The sequence below is a fragment of the Lissotriton helveticus genome, chromosome 3_1 (assembly GCF_964261635.1).
Source record: "Lissotriton helveticus chromosome 3_1, aLisHel1.1, whole genome shotgun sequence".
Taxonomy (NCBI): Eukaryota; Metazoa; Chordata; class Amphibia; order Caudata; family Salamandridae; genus Lissotriton; species Lissotriton helveticus.
In genome coordinates, this window is record NC_136061.1 from 1,625,575,092 (window position 1) to 1,625,596,856 (window position 21,765).

The 21,765-nt window shown below is 45.9% G+C and overlaps 1 protein-coding gene across 2 annotated transcripts in view; it reads left to right on the plus strand.

Annotated features, from left to right (window-relative positions):
• The window catches only part of DPP10 (dipeptidyl peptidase like 10), a 1,755,202-nt gene that overhangs the window by 1,319,821 nt on the left and 413,616 nt on the right, over positions 1-21,765 (plus strand). For both annotated transcript variants that reach the window (XM_078683981.1, XM_078683980.1), the window contains exon 11: positions 6,589-6,712. In XM_078683981.1, coding sequence (XP_078540107.1) covers positions 6,589-6,712 — 124 coding nt within the window. The remainder of the gene's footprint in view (positions 1-6,588; positions 6,713-21,765) is intronic.

Consider the following 21,765-nt stretch of genomic DNA (forward strand, 5'->3'; position numbering starts at 1 on the left):
TTGCACTCACTGGAGTGGGAATATTGATGTTGAACTTTTTTTAATAGTTTATTTATTATATTTATTAAAATGTATATTCAATCAACTTAATTTTGTTATATTAATTTGATTATTTAACATATTAAATATGTAATATTTTAGTTTTTATATATATAAACTATATTTTTTACATCAATATTTGTTTGCCAATATTTTTGTACGTACCTGTTTAAGTATAGGGAATCAATATTTTTGCATTCTATATTTTTTACATCAATATTTTTTCAGTGAACCTCAAGAAGACCGCATATCTCTCTCTCTCGGGTTGATGGATCTTTGTTGTCAGCTGAAAGATTAAATTAAATCTAAATATTAACCATATCAATTTTCATTACTTTTAGTTCAGTCAATAAAGAGAGTTTAGTTGAGTTAAAGGGTTTTATTTTATCTCCATTTAGTAATTAATTTGTGTATTTAAGTAGTTTCTTCCATAATCATCACCAAAAGATCAAAAAGGAGTAGAATGAACCAATTCATATAAAAATAAGCATTAACAAGGTAAATATTATAAGCGCGTTCACTAAGAAACGACTCTATCCCACGCCAAAGTTGAAATAAATGACAAAGGGTATAGAGGTGTCAGTCAGGAGGCTATAAAGAGTTGTGTCGAGAAAAATAAAGCATAAACATGAAGCTTTAGCAGAATGAGCTAGAAAATATTCTTAGTTCAAATAGCTGCAGATAAAGAAATAAACTAGGACCTCTCATGAAGAAAACTGAATACAGAGTCTCCTCTCAGAGAGATGGGGAAAAGGGCATCAGTCTGCTTTGCATCAAAGGGTGAAAGATATGCATCTGCATCTCATCCGACTAAATCTGCCTAGCCAGGAACATGAACTAATATAAACACACACAACAATGGGTGATAACTATCGCAAGAGTAGCATAATGCAACTTTCAACATAGCAGCCCATCGCGGGAAAATAAACCTGTGTCAACGTGGAATTCACAATGCGGCGGTAGCATGCGATAGACTCCAGATAACGCAGCAAATGTCCATGTGAATATCAACGCAACGCCGCAAAAATGCGATGCACGAACGCAAAAAAACATGCAATGAGGCCAACCGCGGTACTCAAAGTAGCAAAAACTAGCCACAGGCTTGCAAATCCCACGCGTCTGGCGGGACAATGCACCATAAAAACCACAGAAAAAAGACACTAGAAACAAGCCAAAGGTCGTAGCAACATGGATGTAACCTGACCCAGCGCAGAGGCCAACTTGAACCCCAAAACCCCCACAGACTACCAGCAAGGAACAACGGGGTCGGGGAAGGCCAAGGAGAAGAGGGAGAGGAACACGGGGTGCTGACTGCAGCAAAACAAGACCAGCGTAACGGAGGTGACAGAACACTACCAGCAACTGATACACTAGCAGACCACCTGGATTGCATTCGGAGTGCCAAGGAGGCCAAACCAGGAGACCAGTAGGCACCGGCATGACGTGACTACCTAAACCAGGCACCAACCCGCTGCCTACAGGAATGCAGCAACGGCGACAAGAGGTGGCAGTCCAGTGCCACCGCAGGAGCTGGATGAAACCCAGGCCACAGTCATCAATGTGGAGACGGTGCAAGGACTAGGGAGTACGGACACAGCTCGAGAGGACCTGACACAACCTCAACAGGGACTGCAACAAACAGGGACCAGGGTGACGGGGGGAGATTGGCACAATGCATGAATGCACAACGAGGTGTAGCACACTGCACGCCCATAATCACCTAGGATCATGTCCGAGATCCCCTTGGCAACCTGCAGCAAACATACATAGCACGAACAGCACACACACATTGACAACAACGTGCAACAACACACATAGCCAACACTGCAGAACAGAGAAAACAACTGGCTCCGCACATGCACAGAAACATGGCTACTACATCTGACAGAGCCGGAAACTGTGAAATGGAAATGTACGCATACAAACTTACATCCGTCATGTAGACCAAATGTACATTGTCCCACAGAAGAAGCCAGCACCCCCAAACAGCCACAATGTACATTGCCATACAGTCTGCATGCAAACCAGCACAATGTGCCAACATACATGTCAACATGCACCTCCCCTTCACATCGTAGAGGGGCACACAATACCTTCAGCAGAGCGCAGAATACAACACATCAGTGATGCCGGAGAGGACCACCACATCGTCAACACCGACGCCCTACAACAACCCATGGATATCTCACGCAACCCTCCACGACACTTCACCCACCCACACATGGCACCCCAATGCCATGTGCCAGCACGCCAAAAGGAGGTGGCCCAACAGGGGTGGGTGGGAGCCGAACCCATGGAATGCGAACCAGGACACATACTTTGCTGTCTATATGCCTTCAGGGCCCACCCACACCCCACTAAGGAGACCCACACTGCCATAGAGACACATGCAGATGTGCATTCACAGTACAGAACCACGCCCAGGGGTGCTCAAATAGCAGTCACACACCCATGTTGGCTGTATGTATGACTGCCCTGACCACTCCCCTTACGAATTGAGTGGGTGACGACAAAGCTACATGTCCAAGCTCCATCCCGCTGCCTGCGGTGACATGTCTGCATCCGATGTACACAGCAAAATGTAATGTCGTAGGGCCCAGGGCCCTCATGCATACAACAAGACAACAGGGACACACGCAAATATCATGTTGAACTGGCTATGCCCCCTTTATTTGCAGGGCCACATGTACAGTGACGCCTGTGCTGGATGTGTGTGCGGTGAGTGTAAGCCATTCCGCACAGAATGTCTTGTGCTGACAAACATTGAAAATTGGGCACCAGTGCAATGGAAATGGAAAACACATCTATAACAGAGTCAACTGCTGAGCAACATAGAGTGAGCCAGAGAAAGTCCAGAGGACAGCCAACATGCAAACAGAAGTGTCCATGAGTTGCAGTGCACTGGGGTTGGGACACTTGAGATGAGCGCGCTCATGTGAAGAAAAAGTCTCGGATTGTGTCTCTTCGATATGTTCCTGATGCAGATGCAGATGCAGTGGGGTGTGTTAGACCAGCATCATCTTCCCTATCATCTCAGGGCACCCACACTATTTGAGGTGACATAGCTGTGCAAATGCTCCACAGCACAAAACACAATCAGCAACAGACAATTGACCTGGGGTGCACTGAGTCACTGGCACCTGGAGTGCTGAGCAGGGTATCAGCCCAATGATGGCATCCACGACATGCCTGAGCCACTCTGTAAGTCTGTCAGGACCACCGTTTCAACTCTGGCAGATGGCGGTTGGAGGTGGTCCTTGCGGTGGTTGTGTGTGCCTCCTGCGATGATGCGACGTCTGGGCCGGTCTGGACTTGCTTTGGTGTGTGAGCCCTGGTGGGATGCATTTGGGCCCGTAGGCTGTGTACAGCGCAATGCCACATAGGAATGGTGTTGATGACCCCAAGGCCTACGCTTCAGGGGCCATCCAATATCTACGGAGAATGGGTCCCGGACCTCACCAGCACAGAGTTTGTGGCCCCGGATGCACTGCAGCCGGCACAGGCACCCAGCCACGGGATAGTGACTTGTGGTGCAGTCAGATGGACCATGCAACCTGAGCAGGTCACCATCAATGTCCGAGGTGTATGTTGCGGAGAGTTGCGGGGGACTGTGGAAGGTGTCTTGTTATGTTATGTTATGTTACGAGTTTGTTGAGCGTGACAGCTGCCCCAGCAACGGGGCGTCCCGGCGCTAAGAACCATAGCATAACCTACTGGGAGGGGGTAGGGAGGGCAGAAGCCTACAGTAGTGGGAACAGGTGAGTTTTTATTGCTTTGCGAAAAGCGGACAAGTTGTCAAGGCGGCGGATGTTCAGGGGAAGGGAGTTCCAGAGTTTTGCTCCTAATAGTCTGAAGGAGCGACCCCCGATACGGCAGAGTTTCGTGCGGGGGACCACTACTAAATGTTGACCCATGGAGCGAAGATTGCGTTGGGGGGTGTAGGTTGTTAGAAGCGGACGGAGGAGTTCGGGGCCATCAGTTTTGAGGATTTTGAAAGCAGTTGTGAGGGCCTTAAATTGAATACGGGCTTCCACTGGAAGCCAGTGGAGTCTATGTATGGTGTCTCTAGCAGAGCATCTTCTGGGAAGGCCGACTATTGCCCCAGCCGCTGAATTCTGAATTCGCTGAAGCCTGGTTGTCTCGGCTTTGTTTGCGCCTAATAGTAGTACGCTAGCATAGTCCAACCGGGAGAGGATGGTGGATTGGATTATGAGCTGCCGTGTTTTGGGGTCAAAGAACCCTAGAATGGAATTAAGGCTTCTCAGCAGCCCGATGCATGTAGCTGCTACTCTTTTGGTGTGAGTTTGGTAGTCCAGGGAGGAGTCCAGCCATACTCCTAGGTTTTTAACAAGAGATTTAGAAGGAGGGATGGGGCCCAGCAGGGGGGGCCACCACTGGTCATACCAACAACTGGGGTTCTTACCCAGGAGCAGCACCTCGGTTTTCCCTGCGTTCAGTTGTAAGCAGTTATCCGTCATCCAATGGGCAACTGCAGCCAGTCCATCCCTAAAGCTTGTGGCAGAGGTTGAGGGCACCTCAGTGAGGGTGATTACCAGCTGTGTGTCGGACTGAGGGCAGAGCCCTGCGGAACTCCTTGGCCGATAGAGTGAGATTGGGAGGTGAACGGGGGTGCTGAGACACGGAAGGATCTGTTCGTCAAGAACGAGCGGAACCATTCAAGGGCCAGATCACTGATGCCAATGTTTTCCAGGCGACTCAGTAAGATATTATGGGAGACCATGTCAAAGGCTGCGCTGAGATCGAGTAGTATCAGCGCAGCACTTTGACCGGTATCCAGTATCTTCCGGAGGTGTTCGGTGGTGGATAGAAGGGCGGACTCCGTACTATGCCCAGGCCTGAACCCGTGCTGGGAGGGGTCCAAGATGTTATTTTGGGCCATGTGGTCTGATAGTATGGTGTTCGCATGGGCTTCAGCTAGTTTGGACACCCAAGGGAGCAGTGAGATGGGCCTGTAGTTCTCCGGCTTTGTGGGGTCCAGGGTGGGCTTTTTGGTTATGGGAGTGACCCATGCCTGTTTCCAACATGTAGGTACCGTAGCCGATGAGAAGGAGAGGTTAAGGAGCGTGGCCAGAGAAGGAAGAAAGAAGTCCAGAGCCTCTAGAAAGTGAGCCGGTCTCATGGGATCTGAAGGGGCACCGGATTTCACCCTTCTACAGAATTTAGCTAGATCCTCGTGAGAAATAGCAGGCAGACAGGTGAGTCTGGAAGCTTTAGAGGAAAAGTTGGGAGAACTAGTGCAGTCAGAAGGATTCTGTGAGAAGGTGTTGTAAATCTTCCTCACCTTTTCCAGGCCATGATGCCAAAAGGTTTGATTTTATTGCCATCCTGGGAACTCCGGTTGCTGATGGACTGTCGGAGGGTGAAGGGATCATGCCGACTGGTTGTATATTTGGAGGCGATATTGGTGACAGTCCCACGGTGTTCTGATGTTGACTGCACATTGGTGTGTGATGTGTGCTTCCTGTTGCACTGATTGTGTGCTGTGTCACCAAGGGGAACAGGTGGGACATGTGTGCAGTGGATTGCCCCAACATGTGTGTGCATCCGGCTAATGCGTATGGTCCTTGCTTGGTCTCCAGCTGTTCCTGCGAATTGTGTTGGACGTATGGGGGCTGGGGTGTCAGGGTGATGGCGATGTCCAGGACAGGTGCGGGGGACTTGGATGTGGCTGGCTGTGAGACTCCGCCGACTCTGGCGGGTGTTGGTTGGGATGTGCCAGGGGCCAACAGGTACAGCACAGCCAGCAGCTTGGTATGGGGTGGTATGTTGGTTGTCCGCTGTGTTGGTGCCATAGGCCTGTTAGGCGATGATGGCCAGGATGCGTAGGATAGTTGTCCCTTTCCGCCTGTAGTGGACAGTGACATTGTCAGATGTCGGGCCTGTGAGGTAGGTGTGTTTCCTGGGGGCTGCTGTCTTTGTCTGCGCTGCCTCTGTGGTGGTCCGAGGGGGGTGCCGGGTGGGTGTTGTTGCCCTCTTGGGTGTCCGAGCTGCGTGCTGAGTGGCTCCATGGCATCTGTTGCACTTCCGATGACGCCCTGGGCTGGGCTCCCTTTTGTGGTGCAGGCTGCCGTCCAACTTTACACCAGGCCAGAGCTGGTGTTCATTTCCTGCTGCTAACGCGCCTTATCGCGAGTTTTGTGTTCTTATCGCAGATTTGGCTGGTCGTTGTGAATGTTGAGGTGTCATTTTTTCACGGCTTTTTGCATGGGAATGCCTACTCTGCATCTCATTAGCGATAGTTGCGGAGGTCCTCTGTGGCGATGTTTTTGCGGCTGCTATCGCGGGCAGCCACGGCCCGTGGAGGGAGTACTGGTGGGGCAGAAGGGCGGGGGAGGGGCAGGGTGGGGCTGCTAAAAACCGGAATATGGATAATTGGAGGTAAGTAAATAATGTAATTAATAAAACGAATTTCGTAGCGCGCGCTGCATCTCATTTTATATACACTATACACTCGATGACGTTTATAGATCAAGAAATAAGAGAAACATATTACAAAGTTAAATATTTGTATTTTTGTTGTTTAACCAGGGATTACTACATCACAATGGTGAAGTGGGTGAGCAACACAAAGACTGTGGTGAGGTGGTTAAATAGACCTCAGAATGTATCTATCCTTACCGTGTGCGAGACTACCACAGGAGCCTGTAGCAAAGTAAGTAAAGTGATACGCTAACCCCTTCATATGACAAAACACACTGAATGAAACAAACTGGTCCTATGTGCAGCCCTTTTAATTACGTTTAAAATGCTCGTTTGCTATGTGTCAAATAAGAGTGCTGTGTAAGTCACTTTGAGTTAAGATTAGTTTATAGGTGCATTTAAATATGTGTCTGTGGGTCATCAGCTTTAAACTATTAAGATATGACTAAAAGTATTGCTGTGAAGATGTTGGTGCAAAGTCTTCTGTACATCTTGGAGAAAATTATTTTTACAAGCATCTTCATAAATGATAGCTAAGAAATTTATTTTGACTGAGATAGATTTACCCCCCCGTTGATTTCATTGTTCATGCTGAACCCAAAATAATTACATCTGCTGTAATGCAAAACTACAAACGATACCTATATATGAGCCCCACAGTATGACAGACTCACTCCCACAAAGTCCACTACAACATCAAATAAATTGTGATCTATGAAACCATGCCAAATATTAATGTACAAAACTGATTTTGACATTGAAGATCTTGTGTTCCATAGAACTGAGGACATTCCCTGGATAGAATGGCCCCATTTCAGAAAAGCATGATTCTTTTTAGGTCCGGCTTTAACTGTCTGTAATACCTCATGCCATCAATTCCTCAAAAATGTGCAGCAAGATGTGAAGTGAGAAAGAACAAGAGAGATTGAGTGGGCTATAGGCAACCCCATTCTGCCATTGGTTTACATTTTTGTTAAGGATTTGCCATCACGTGCATGGGCAGTCCATCAAAGTCATCACATTTTGTGAATAGTTGTTTTGTCCCGTTAAAGCTCCCATTAGAATTTTGTGCTGGGGCTGAAGTGAATATTTTGGTTAACGTTAACCTGTGAGTGATATGAGGAACTTTCTTTGCCAGGACAACAACATTTTATTGTTGGTTAATGACTTTGTTCTTTAACAAGTGCTCTCTGTTGATGCCTTACCCTATTAAAACGAAAAAGTGCTATTCACTTGACCGCCTTGCATGTTTATTTGTTTTACTTTGCTGTCCGTATAGCATGTTGTTGGATTAATAGATGTTTAGTATAGTTGTATGCACATAAGCCTTAATCAGGCAGTGCAAATCCTTTTAAAAAAAATAGATACTATGCAATTTTTTGACATGTGTACCTTTAATTTTACCACAATATAAACTTCATCTTCTGACTCCATTTCTTAACACTCATCTTTGTAGGTACAGATTGACAATGCTAATTCAATCTGTTCTGGGACAGTGTCATACTCCCAGATTCCATATTATTGAGGCGGAAAATCAGTAAGTGTGACAGAATCTTTTGGATTTAGATGATGATGATGAGCAGAGATTTACAAAGCACGACAGATGCTCCAAAGAGTGTCCCAGCGCAGGTACTCATGGGCAAGAAGTTAAGCCTGAACAAAAAGCTTTTTTTCAACTTTTTAATAAAAATATGTCAGACCCTACAAGGTGAAGTATATTCCAGGCAGAGGGCCCCAGAAAGGAGAAGGAGAGGCCACCTTTCCTGGAGATTGATCAGGGACAATACTGCCAAGGTCAGATTGGCGGAGCAGTTTCCTAATGGGAGAATAAGAATTAATTCTTGTTTCAACATATTGAGGGCCTAAATGTCTTATACAGAATCTGTTTTTTCACTGGAGTCAGTGAAGGGAATGGAGATGTAGGGAGACCCTTGTTCTCAGAGAAAGATCGTGAAACATCCGCATTGCACCAGTTTGTACAACCTTAACCCTATTTACTAAGCAAGCTGGCATGCCCAAATATAGAACATTAGCATAATCCAACCTAGAGGTAATTAAGGCCTGGCTAGTAAGAGAAGGAAATGCAAACATTTCTTTAATACATGGAGGAGCCCAAAACAGGTTCCCACAAATGCCGAGACTTAGGTCGAAAAGGGAGCTGGTTATCAAACTTAAACCCTAGGTTGCGGACCACTTCTGACTGAGGGAGCAGCAAGAGAACCCTCCCAGGACAGCGTGCGTGCCAATCCAAAGAAAAATCAAGGACAAAGAGCAGGACTTTGGTCTTTTCTGCATTACACATCCGGTGATACCGACACAGCCAGGAGAAAACTGCAGGCTGAATGAGGTTCAATACCTTCCCCTTTAGTGCTGCAGCTGGGTGTCTTCAGCATAGGAGATTATCTTGGCTCTGAAGGAATCTACAAGTGGTGCTAGAGGAGTTCGATATCTATTAAAAAAGTGTAGGATGTACCGCAGAGCCTCGTGGCAACCCTATTGCTAAAGCCTTTGATACCAGATGAACAAGAAGAGGTCCAAAACTTCTGACCTCTGTTCCCCAGATAGGAATCCATCCATCTCAACACTAGGCCGTTTAACCCAATGGCCTGTATTTGACAGAAGAGCATGGAATGTGGCACCATATCAAAGGCTGCTGAAAGTTCCAACGGTATCAGCACAGCAATTTCACAGTTAACTAGAGTGCATTTGATGTGCTCTGTCACCTCTAGAAGAGCCGGCTCAGTACTCAAATTAGGCCAAAACCCAGATTAACTGTGGTGAAGGAGGTCATCTGAAAGCTGCCAATTTAAAAATGTATTTAGAATTTTCAACTCCGCAGGAAGTAGGGAAATAGGCCTATAGTTGGCTAAGACATTAGGATCAGCTGTGAGTTTTTGAAAAAAGATGAATTATTCTTGTCAGCTTCCACGCTAAAGGTACAACAGCAGTGGCAATTGATTCATTAAATAGTTTATCCATCAACGAGCTGATCACATTCATCCCCAAAATTAACAGCTCAATGGGGCATGGATCAGACGGGGAGCCTGATTTAGGACCATATATTACAGTTATAGTATCATCGGGGGGGGGGGGCTGGGAGTGAAAGTGGACAAGGTACATTCAAAATACACGGTTACTTCATCAAGAGGACACATGATCATGTAATTCAGAGAGGCTGTGACAAAATTAGATTGTATTTTTCAAATCGTATCATGAAAAAAGTTTTAAAAATAAATTAACTAACTCAATGTCTTGGGCCCCCCAAGTTAAGTGCGCTAGCCTGAACTTCATGCAGCACTCTGCAGCTATTTTAAGACTATTCAGGGCCTCTAGTGTCATGTGTATATCTCTTCTCTAAAGGTATACAGAGCCAAAGCTGAGGGTAGTGTACTGTTTGGGGCAACGCTAATCTTAACACACTGGGGTGGCTGAATATGCACTCATTAGATCCAATCTGATCTCCCAAACAATACTGCTATGATTTCTCTAAGACAGGATCTGTGCCTGGAGCCTATGATATATAAGGCCCACCCTAAGGCACTTCTTTTCTGGTGCAGGCTTAAGTATTCACCAGATCTGGAAGATTATTACACCTCCTTTTTGGATACAGTCTCTAGTGATATGTCTGTTAAAATCAAATGCCTCTCTAATGTCAGGAGCATGGTATTTCAGATTGGCCTTGGTGATTTTTGGTCTTCTATTCCCATTACAAAGAATCTTCCAAAATCTGCACTTAAGAAGGCTTTTTGGAAAATACCAATCACTGAGGAGTCTCGGAATGTGTCAGTGGGATCTCTCGTAGCTGATTTTCTACATTTTAAGTGCAATGTGAGTTTTGAGCCTTTCCCAGACTATGTATTACTACCAGCGGGTAGGAACATCGATCTGAAGTTTCGATATGGCATCTTACTTCTACAGACACTTCAAGCAAAATGGAGTACACATAGCTGTCTGAGTACCATATGCCTCGCATGCTTGCAGTCTAGGGAATTTCTGTCTCAGTTTTTCTTCTTATGTCCCTCTTATGTTGGCCCCAGAAACAGATGGAGTATACATGTGTGTAGACAGTTAGGCTGTAGACAGCATTAGGAAACCATAAGGCTACTGTTTACGGAGTCTAACCAGTAGATAGTGTGTGCAGTATTCAAATACCTTCTTTAGAGTTGGTCTGTCAGAACGAAAGCAATTGCACCTTAGATCTCTGTACTTTAAATATGGTGTTTGTGTAAATGTGTATGGCCTGTTTTATAACTAGCACTTATTATTATTCATTATCGTATATATTGTTTTTATCTTTTACAGAGATGTAGGCATTTTGATATCCCAAGGCTGCGGATATCCAGCAGTTATGGATTTTATTTTAGTGTGAATGAAATGTGAATTTAGATACATTTGTATATTTTCTTAACTTTGTACTTGTGATGAGGTTTGCTGTTTGAGTTCTGAATATTTTCACAAGGGTATTTATTTATATTGATGAATTTGTATGGGTCGTGTACGTTTATGGTAGAAACACTTACCGGATAAAGTAATGAAACTAAACAAAATTAAAAAGGTGACTAACTTTTCACACCATTCTAAGGGAGGGGGGAGCTTCTATCACAAGCAGTAGGTGCTAGACATTTTTTATGAACTTAAACACCTCTCGCGACTTGTTTGCTGCAACCTCATTTTCTCATCAAAAAAGGCTTTTTTGGCAACCTCAATGGAGGCAGGATATTTCCTCAAGGTTGCCCAGTAGGCGGCTTCATCTTCCTCAATATAATGCTTGCGTCAACGTCTCTCAGTCTTGTTACAGAGTTTTTTTTCCAACTATTAGAGGTTCTGATAACTAAGACGGGGTGGGTCTACTTCTGCAGGATTTTCTTACTGTGATTGGAACTAACTTATTCTCAGAGGTAGCATCTATATCGACATTTTCTGATAACACAGGAACCGTAGTATTCACTGAATTGGTAAACTCTCTAGGCTTGATCTTACTGTAAAGCCTAAACGAGTGATGTCAGTATTCATTATGTGAACAAGATATATTAATTTTAGATTTGGATATAGGTCCAGCAATGCCTCCAGGCCCCCGGGACAAGAGGACAGGAGGCTGGTGATCTGAGAAAGGCCTGTATCAGATGATCATGTAGAAATATCGAACTGTGTAGAGTAAGGTGGTTCTCCTGGTATCTCATGCTCTATATGATAATTACATAGCGACAATGATATTTCATACTGTGAAAACATCCAATAATCTTTGCTACTCTCCACTTGTACTTAACGTTTCCATGTAAATAAAAACTCATCGATATGTTGGGTAAATAAATTATGTTTCACACCATATTTACCAATATTCAGTCATCTCCTATAGGACATCATTATTGCACCAAAAACAGGTACTGACTTGTGCTGAACTACACATCTAGACAACTAATCAAAGTATATATAGACTTTTTTAAGGGTTTGCAATTTCAAAAAAGATGACCAATGGCCTTTTCTGCCCACCACTTGTACATACCCATTTAGTGAAAATACAAAAATGTTATCAAGGTGTTCAAAATCTTAATATCTGGAATTTGGTGCTGATCCCTGTATTTAATATCTCTTGAAAGAAAATGGAGAGGCACTAATTATCTCTCGACAGACTTTGACCCAGAGAAAGGGCAGAAAATCACATAAGAGTAAAGAAGTGGGAAATGGAAAAAAAAACACAAAGTGAGATAAAGTGGCAGGGAGTACCTTCTGGTGGATGAAGGAGGCATATAATGGAATCATGATCACACAGCTGTGGTATTCAATACCCCCAACATTCAGTAGTATGGCTGCAGGCTTCTGAGCAAAACCTTGGGCCCCAGAACATATTCTGTTTAAAATTCTGCACTGTAGAAAGGTAATAAGTGTCCACTTGGTGAAGGCATTGGTTACTAAAAAAAGATACCTTCAACTAAATGATTGGCAAACACAGTATAGGGAGCATTCACAAAGGTAAATGTACATGTGAGTAAATCTACATGTGTACGTTTACTCTTACACTTTTGAATAACTTTACTACTTTTGGCTATACACCATTTACAAGTGTAAATATACTCAAAAGTGTTGGCCTACATGACATGACCATAGAATTCAGAGAGTGGAGCCTAATTTAATAATCAATGAGTAAAAAAAATATAAACCCTGTTGTGACTGGTGCCTCATTTCTCTTTGCCACTGTGAGAAACTCATGCCTGGGCTTATAAGAGAGAGGCAGCTAATCACACACCTGAGATTAATCTCTAACCCTTTTTCTCTCCCCGGAGAAGGCTAATCCCGCTAGGATGGGTCTATTGATCAGGAACTGCCCAGCTGGCAAGCAAAGTGATTAACTTGGCCCAAAATGAAAGGGGAAATCTTGAATCACATTAGGGTTGCCTCAGGCAAATATTACTCATTTTAGAATACTAACATCAGTTGGTGGACAAATAGACAGTGAAAATGAGTTTGGGACACAGACATTTTTAACAAATTTTACCCTAAATATAAAAACAGGTCAAATACTACACTTCACTTCAGCAAGGAAGAAAATAAAATTTCTTCTTCGAGTCCTATGCGGATTATAAGGCCTTAGACTGTCATAACCAATTTAATCTGGTCCTGCTCTGAGTGTGCTACCTGTGTAGAGACCTAGCTGGGTTACACAAGCAGTTCCTCTCTTAGCATCCAGAAGTGTGCACACACTTCTAGGTATATGTGGAACCAGCACAGATGCTCTTAATCCTGCTGTTTAGCTGTGGACTTTATTTAAAATGATGGGCATTGACACTTACAGCTCAAGTAAATTGAAAACAAAATTGTAGAGAAAGTGAAACTCCTTTAGGTGAAAAGAACAGTTGTCTTGGCATTTTAGATCAGAATCTGCTTCTTTCTTACATATGTATTCAGAAGAATAGATCATGTTACATTGATTGAAGTTGGTTTCTTTTTTAGGTTATGATCCCTCCCCACATTATCTACTTTCTGTCTTGTGCTTATCAGAATGACAGGCAGAGATTATAAAATAATATCTCCTTCTGTAACAGTGCTGTGTAATCCTGAAGGCAGAGTTTAGTAGCAGCATGTGAGTAAATGTCATAATTGTTCTATTCTTTCTTCTTTGAGTGGAAGTCTCATTCAAGGAAAACTGAGATTGTACAGTCAATGCACCTGTCAGCCCTACAGGACAAGACAAGTCACAGCCATGCCTCTACTTCCCATGTGAACAAATAGCATGTGGTTGTGGGGGGCCTATACTTCCATGTTCTTCCAAATTTCTTGCAGTTTTTTTATCTCCCCTAAAATTAATTTGTAGTTTGCGAGTCATGCATGAATATCCAATTGTTTGAATGGACTTCATTTAAAGGATTGGCCATTACTGTATCAGGACATTTAGGCCTGAGGATAGTCTCATGAACTGATGACACAAGACAACAAAAAACTTGACAACCTTTCCACATCAGCCTAAAGAACTGTACATAATGCTTTGCATACTGGACTATCAGGACACTGCTGTTAGCCAGGTTTGGCTGAGTGGTAGATTCCCTAGTGTCAGCCTCAATGTAATGATGGACTGTTTAATACTAATTGGTCTCCATTAGTGTGTGATTTTGTTTTGATCCTATGTTGTTGAAATGTCTCCAGCAGTCAACATTTAGTAGCGAAAATATGAATTATTTGAATAAAATATACATTTTATTACAATCTGACACTGAGTACATCTACCTATATTAAATGTTTGTATGCTTGTATGATTCTTCGTATATATATTTAATTGAAGCGTCTCGCAAAGGTACGATGTAACGGTCTTTGGGACGGAGGCGATCTCAGGTGTGGCGGCGATGCGCAGCGTCGATCTTCTCCTCTTGCGGCCCCTTGATGCTATGGCTCTGCGACGACACTCGCAGCTACGTGATGCAGTCCACAAGCGAGTGGTGGGCGATCTCACCCAGCGACAACAGACTCTGCGACGATACTCGCAGCAATGGTAATATTCTCGGAGCGATCCGTTCCGCAAGCGAATGATGCGCCGGTTTTTTGCAGCACCAACAGGCGCTGCGACGATCTCGATCTTCGCAGAGGCGAGAATTTCCTCTCATTGTCGGGGATGCACTCCGCAAGCAAGCGATGCATGAAGCTTTGCAGATTGTCTTTAGCTTCTTCTTATCCAGCCTCCCAACAACAGGTACAACTTCCAGAGGCGTTTAAACAAAATAGAATCCACTCAGAAATTGGTAGTTATCCCTAAAGTGATGGGGAGCACACAGTGTTGTTTAAATGCCCCTCACACACCAACAGGCCCCTTGGTGTCATGCTTCATCATCGGGGCCTTCGCACCCCTCTACGGGATGCGGCGTGCTACGACTCACGGAAACGTAGGAGCACTTGATAGTGAACTATGTGTAGGTGTGTGTTTTGGGGAAGAAGTGTGAGTAGTGAGGTGAGGTGAAAAAGTGGAGGTTTAAAAAATACCTGGCTCATAGGAAAAAAATATTTATTATGTCCTCGGCTGGTATTGTTAAGAAGTGCAAGGTGAGTTTGACAGATAGACTTATTAGGGTATATCAACCTTTAAAAACGTCGACAGTACAAACTAGGTGAAATGTACCTTCGTCGGAGCAGCGTTGAGGGGAAGGCAGTCCATTAGACCGTGCAGTAACCGTTCCTTTACTGAGCAGTGAGGAAGGAATCCCCCAATACCACGCTTAGGCTCATGAGGTCAGAGAACCTTGAACTATAAGTTCTTCTAAACGCCAATTGGGCGCAACAGAGCTTATCCACTATTAACATTGATAGGTACATTTCACCTAGTTTGTACTTTTGGTAGAATACACTTTAACATTCTACATCCATGTGAGTAAGGTGAGGATAACGTGCATATCCTCGTCCTGAAGAAGGAGTCGTTGTACTCCGAAACATGTCGTCGTTTTTAAAGGTTGATATACCCTAATACGTATATCTGTCAAACTCACCTTGCACTTCTTAACAATACCAGCCGAGGACATAATAAATAATTTTTTCCTATGAGCCAGGTATTTTTTAAACCTCCACTTTTTCACCTCACCTCACTACTCACACTTCTTCCCCAAAACACACACCTACACATAGTTCACTATCAAGTGCTCCTACGTATCCGTGACTCGTAGCACGCCGCATCCCGTAGAGGGGTGCGAAGGCCCCGATGATGAAGCATGACACCAAGGGGCCTGTTGGTGTGTGAGGGGCATTTAAACAACACTGTGTGCTCCCCATCACTTTAGGGATCACTACCACTTTCTGAGTGGATTCTATTTTGTTTAAACGTATTACCAAGGGAGACCGAATCCACTTGCCTCTCTCCCTCCCTCCTTTTGTTACATTTAACAACTTCCAGAGGCACCACAACTGGCCCAAGCACTCTAGGAAGGACAGAACTCTCTCAGTAGAGTTCAGGGGGGAAGCTGGGGCCGAAGTCCTTTTGTTCCTTGGATTTCTTAACAGGGAGCCAGCTCTACTCAGGCCCTTGGAGATCTCTTCAAGCACGGGCACAAAGCAAAGTCCTTCCCCTCTCCTTGGCAGCAAATCAACTGCAGGTCAGCCCAAAAACACACAGCAGGACAGTCCTTCCTCTGCAGTGTTCCAGCTTTCTCATTTCCAGAGGTTCCTTCTTGATTCCAGGATGATCTTATCTTCTGTAGTCTGGGGTCCTATACTTATACCCCTAAAAGTCTTTGTTCCCTTTGTGCACGAGGGCTCTCAGCTCGGCCTGGGTGTTCCCTGAGCACTTTGTTTTCCTGGCTTCTCCTTTCCTTTCAGAGAGAGGGTCAGGGTTGTCATCCGCCCAGCAGGAGGTGTAGCTAGCATTGTGGAAGGCAGGCACAGCCCTATTCAGGCCCAGGTGCTACCCCCTCCCACCACTCCAGATGCAGATGGAGCTATTCAGCCCAGGGATGGCCCACTCAGCCTCTGGGAGCAACCCAGCCCGTCACTCACAAACCAGACAGTCAATTCACAAATAGGCCAAGGCACACAGAAAGGTCAGACAAGAGAACAGCCCCCTTCTAAAAGTGCTGTTTTCAAACACAGGATTTAAAAAAACATCTTTCCTAAAAGATGTGTCATTAAATTCTGAGTTCATGGATACCAGACTGTTATGTCTTATCTTGCTCCTATGGGATGATATGCAGGTAACCACTGTACATAGCATTCCCTATTATAGCTTATGGGCAAGATAGCCTTACAATAGTGAAAAAATGAAAATGGCTGTAATTCACTACCAGAGCATGTCACCCACACTAGTACATGCTCTACCTTTCCATTACACTGCACCCTGCCCAGGGGAGTACCTTGGGCCTTCTATAGGGGTGTCCAATGTGTACAGAAAGGGAAGGGTGAGGCCTGGTCAGTGGGGACACTGGCCAGGTTGACATGGCAGTCCACAGTCTGCACACAGGCACTGCGGTGGCAGGCCTGAGACACCATTTTAGGGATACTCATGTGGGTGGCACAATCAGTGCTGCAGGCCCACTAGTAGCATTTGAATCACCTGCCCTGGCACACTCAGTTCACTTTACTAGGGACTTCCTGGTAATACAAATATGCCAATCATAGATAACCATGATTCAGAAAAAGGGGGTGGTGATGAACAGAGTGCCTGAATTAAGCAGACCACTTTTACCCAGTCCAAAGATCAGGGCTTGATCCATCACCGTTTTTTAGCTCACTGCACCATCCCAGCTCAGAACTTGGCTATATGCAAATTAGTCTGTTCCTGTCCCAGTGCATGATGGGAACAGGGCAAACCAAACTACCAAGCCAATTCTTGTACTGGGAAGGAAACAGGCTTCCGGGGACCGGTTTCTGCCATTTCAGGCGTCGTCGGCCCGGCTTGCTTGAATCCAGATGGTGCAATGAGCAAGGGACTCACATCTGAGTATACCCTTCCACGCTTATGGTGGACAAAATGATTCAGAAAAAGGGGGTGGTGATGAACAGAGTGCCTGAATTAAGCAGACCACTCTTACCCAGTCCAAGGATCAGGGCTTGATCCATCACCGTTTTTTAGCTCACTGCACCATCCCAGCTCAGAACTTGGCTATATGCAAATTAGTCTGTTCCTGTCCCAGTGCATGATGGGAACAGGGCAAACCAAACTACCAAGCCAATTCTTGTACTGGGAAGGAAACAAGCTTCCGGGGACCGGTTTCTGCCATTTCAGGCATCGTCGGCCCGGCTTGCTTGAATCCTGATGGTGCAATGAGCAAGGGACTCACATCTGAGTATACCCTTCCACGCTTATGGTGGACAAAATGATTCAGAAAAAGGGGGTGGTGATGAACAGAGTGCCTGAATTAAGCAGACCACTCTTACCCAGTCCAAAGATCAGGGCTTGATCCATCACCGTTTTTTAGCTCACTGCACCATCGCAGCTCAGAACTTGGCTATATGCAAATTAGTCTGTTCCTGTCCCAGTGCATGATGGGAACAGGGCAAACCAAACTACCAAGCCAATTCTTGTACTGGGAAGGAAACAAGCTTCCGGGGACCGGTTTCTGCCATTTCAGGCATCGTCGGCCCGGCTTGCTTGAATCCTGATGGTGCAATGAGCAAGGGACTCACATCTGAGTATACCCTTCCACGCTTATGGTGGACAAAATGATTCAGAAAAAGGGGGTGGTGATGAACAGAGTGCCTGAATTAAGCAGACCACTCTTTCCCAGTCCAAAGATCAGGGCTTGATCCATCACCGTTTTTTAGCTCACTGCACCATCCCAGCTCAGAACTTGGCTATATGCAAATTAGTCTGTTCCTGTCCCAGTGCATGATGGGAACAGGGCAAACCAAACTACCAAGCCATTTCTTGTACTGGGAAGGAAACAAGCTTCCGGGGACCGGTTTCTGCCATTTCAGGCGTCGTCGGCCCGGCTTGCTTGAATCCTGATGGTGCAATGAGCAAGGGACTCACATCTGAGTATACCCTTCCACGCTTATGGTGGACAAAATGATTCAGAAAAAGGGGGTGGTGATGAACAGAGTGCCTAAATTAAGCAGACCACTCTTACCCAGTCCAAAGATCAGGGCTTGATCCATCACCGTTTTTTAGCTCACTGCACCATCCCAGCTCAGAACTTGGCTATATGCAAATTAGTCTGTTCCTGTCCCAGTGCATGATGGGAACAGGGCAAACCAAACTACCAAGCCAATTCTTGTACTGGGAAGGAAACAAGCTTCCGGGAACCGGTTTCTGCCATTTCAGGCGTCGTCGGCCCGGCTTGCTTGAATCCTGATGGTGCAATGAGCAAGGGACTCACATCTGAGTATACCCTTCCACGCTCCCAGGTTCTGAGCTGGGATGGAGCAGTGAGCTAAATAACGGTGATGGATCAAGCCCTGATATTTGGACTGGGTAAGAGTAGTCTGCTTAATTCAGACACTCTGTTCATCACCACCCCCTTTTCTGAATCGTTTTTGGCCACTATAGGTGTGGCAGGGTATACTCAGACATGAGTCCCTTGCTCACTGCTCCATCAGGATTCAAGCAAGCCGGGCCGACGAGGCTGAAATGCCAGAAACCGGTCCCCGGTAGCTCGTTTCCTTTCTGGTGAAGAATTGGCCTGGTAGTTTGGTCTGCCCTGTTCCCATGATGCACTGGGCCAGGGACAGACTAATTTGCATATAGCCAGGTTCTGAGCTGGGATGGGGCAGTGAGCTAAATAACGGTGATGGATCAAGCCCTGATCTTTGGACTGGGTAAGAGTGGTCTGCTTAATTCAGACACTCTGTTCATCACCACCCCCTTTTCTGAATCGTTGTTGGCCACTATAGGTGTGGCAGGGTATACTCAGACATGAGTCCCTTGCTCACTGCTCCATCAGGATTCAAGCAAGCCGGGCCGACGAGGCTGAAATGCCAGAAACCGGTCCCCGGTAGCTTGTCTCCTTTCTGCTGAAGAATTGGCTTGGTAGTTTGGTCTGCCCTGTTTCCATGATGCACTGGGCCAGGGACAGACTAATTTGCATATAGCCAGGTTCTGACCTGGGATGGGGCAGTGAGCTAAATAACGGTGATGGATCAAGCCCTGATCTTTGGACTGGGTAAGAGTGGTCTGCTTAATTCAGACACTCTGTTCATCACCACCCCCTTTTCTGAATCGTTTTTGGCCACTATAGGTGTGGCAGGGTATACTCAGACATGAGTCCCTTGCTCACTGCTCCATCAGGATTCAAGCAAGCCGGGCCGACGAGGCTGAAATGCCAGAAACCGGTCCCCGGTAGCTTGTCTCCTTTCTGGTGAAGAATTGGCTTGGTAGTTTGGTCTGCCCTGTTCCCATGATGCACTGGGCCAGGGACAGACTAATTTGCATATAGCCAGGTTCTGAGCTGGTATGGGGCAGTGAGCTAAATAACGGTGATGGATCAAGCCCTGATCTTTGGACTGGGTAAGAGTGGTCTGCTTAATTCAGACACTCTGTTCATCACCACCCCCTTTTACCTGAATTGTTTTTGGCCACTATAGGTGTGGCAGGGTATACTCAGACATCAGTCCCTTGCTCACTGCTCCATCAGGATTCAAGCAAGCCGGGCCGACGAGGCTGAAATGCCAGAAACCGGTCCCCGGTAGCTTGTCTCCTTTCTGGTGAAGAATTGGCTTGGTAGTTTGGTCTGCCCTGTTCCCATGATGCACTGGGCCAGGGACAGACTAATTTGCATATAGCCAGGTTCTGAGCAGGGATGGGGCAGTGAGCTAAATAACGGTGATGGATCAAGCCCTGATCTTTGGACTGGGTAAGAGTGGTCTGCTTAATTCAGACACTCTGTTCATCACCACCCCCTTTTCTGAATCGTTTTTGGCCACTATAGGTGTGGCAGGGTATACTCAGACATGAGTCCCTTGCTCACTGCTCCATCAGGATTCAAGCAAGCCGGGCCGACGAGGCTGAAATGCCAGAAACCGGTCCCCGGTAGCTTGTCTCCTTTCTGGTGAAGAATTGGCTTGGTAGTTTGGTCTGCCCTGTTCCCATGATGCACTGGGCCAGGGACAGACTAATTTGCATATAGCCAGGTTCTGAGCTGGGATGGGGCAGTGAGCTAAGTAACGGTGATGGATCAAGCCCTGATCTTTGGACTGGGTAAGAGTGGTCTGCTTAATTCAGACACTCTGTTCATCACCACCCCCTTTTACCTGAGTCGTTTTTGGCCACTATAGGTGTGGCAGGGTATACTCAGACATCAGTCCCTTGCTCACTGCTCCATCAGGATTCAAGCAAGCCGGGCCGACGAGGCTGAAATGCCAGAAACCGGTCCCCGGTAGCTTGTCTCCTTTCTGGTGAATAATTGGCTTGGTAGTTTGGTCTGCCCTGTTCCCATGATGCACTGGGCCAGGGACAGACTAATTTGCATATAGCCAGGTTCTGAGCTGGGATGGGGCAGTGAGCTAAATAACGGTGATGGATCAAGCCCTGATCTTTGGACTGGGTAAGAGTGGTCTGCTTAATTCAGACACTCTGTTCATCACCACCCCCTTTTCTGAATCGTTTTTGGCCACTATAGGTGTGGCAGGGTATACTCAGACATGAGTCCCTTGCTAACTGCTCCATCAGGATTCAAGCAAGCCGGGCCGACGAGGCTCAAATGCCAGAAACCGGTCCCCGGTAGCTTGTCTCCTTTCTGGTGAAGAATTTTCTTGGTAGTTTGGTCTGCCCTGTTCCCATGATGCACTGGTCCAGGGAAAGACTAATTTGCATATAGCCAGGTTCTGAGCTGGGATGGGGCAGTGAGCTAAATAACGGTGATGGATCAAGCCCTGATCTTTGGACTGGGTAAGAGTGGTCTGCTTAATTCAGACACTCTGTTCATCACCACCCCCTTTTCTGAATCGTTTTTGGCCACTATAGGTGTGGCACGGTATACTCAGACATGAGTCCCTTGCTCACTGCTCCATCAGGATTCAAGCAAGCCGGGCCGACGAGGCTGAAATGCCAGAAACCGGTCCCCGGTAGCTTGTCTCCTTTCTGGTGAAGAATTGGCTTGGTAGTTTGGTCTGCCCTGTTCCCATGATGCACTGGGCCAGGGACAGACTAATTTGCATATAGCCAGGTTCTGAGCTGGGATGGGGCAGTGAGCTAAACAACGGTGATGGATCAAGCACTGATCTTTGGACTGGGTAAGAGTGGTCTGCTTAATTCAGACACTCTGTTCATCACCACCCCCTTTTCTGAATCGTTTTTGGCCACTATAGGTGTGGCAGGGTATACTCAGACATGAGTGCCTTGCTCACTGCTCCATCAGGATTCAAGCAAGCCGGGCCGACGAG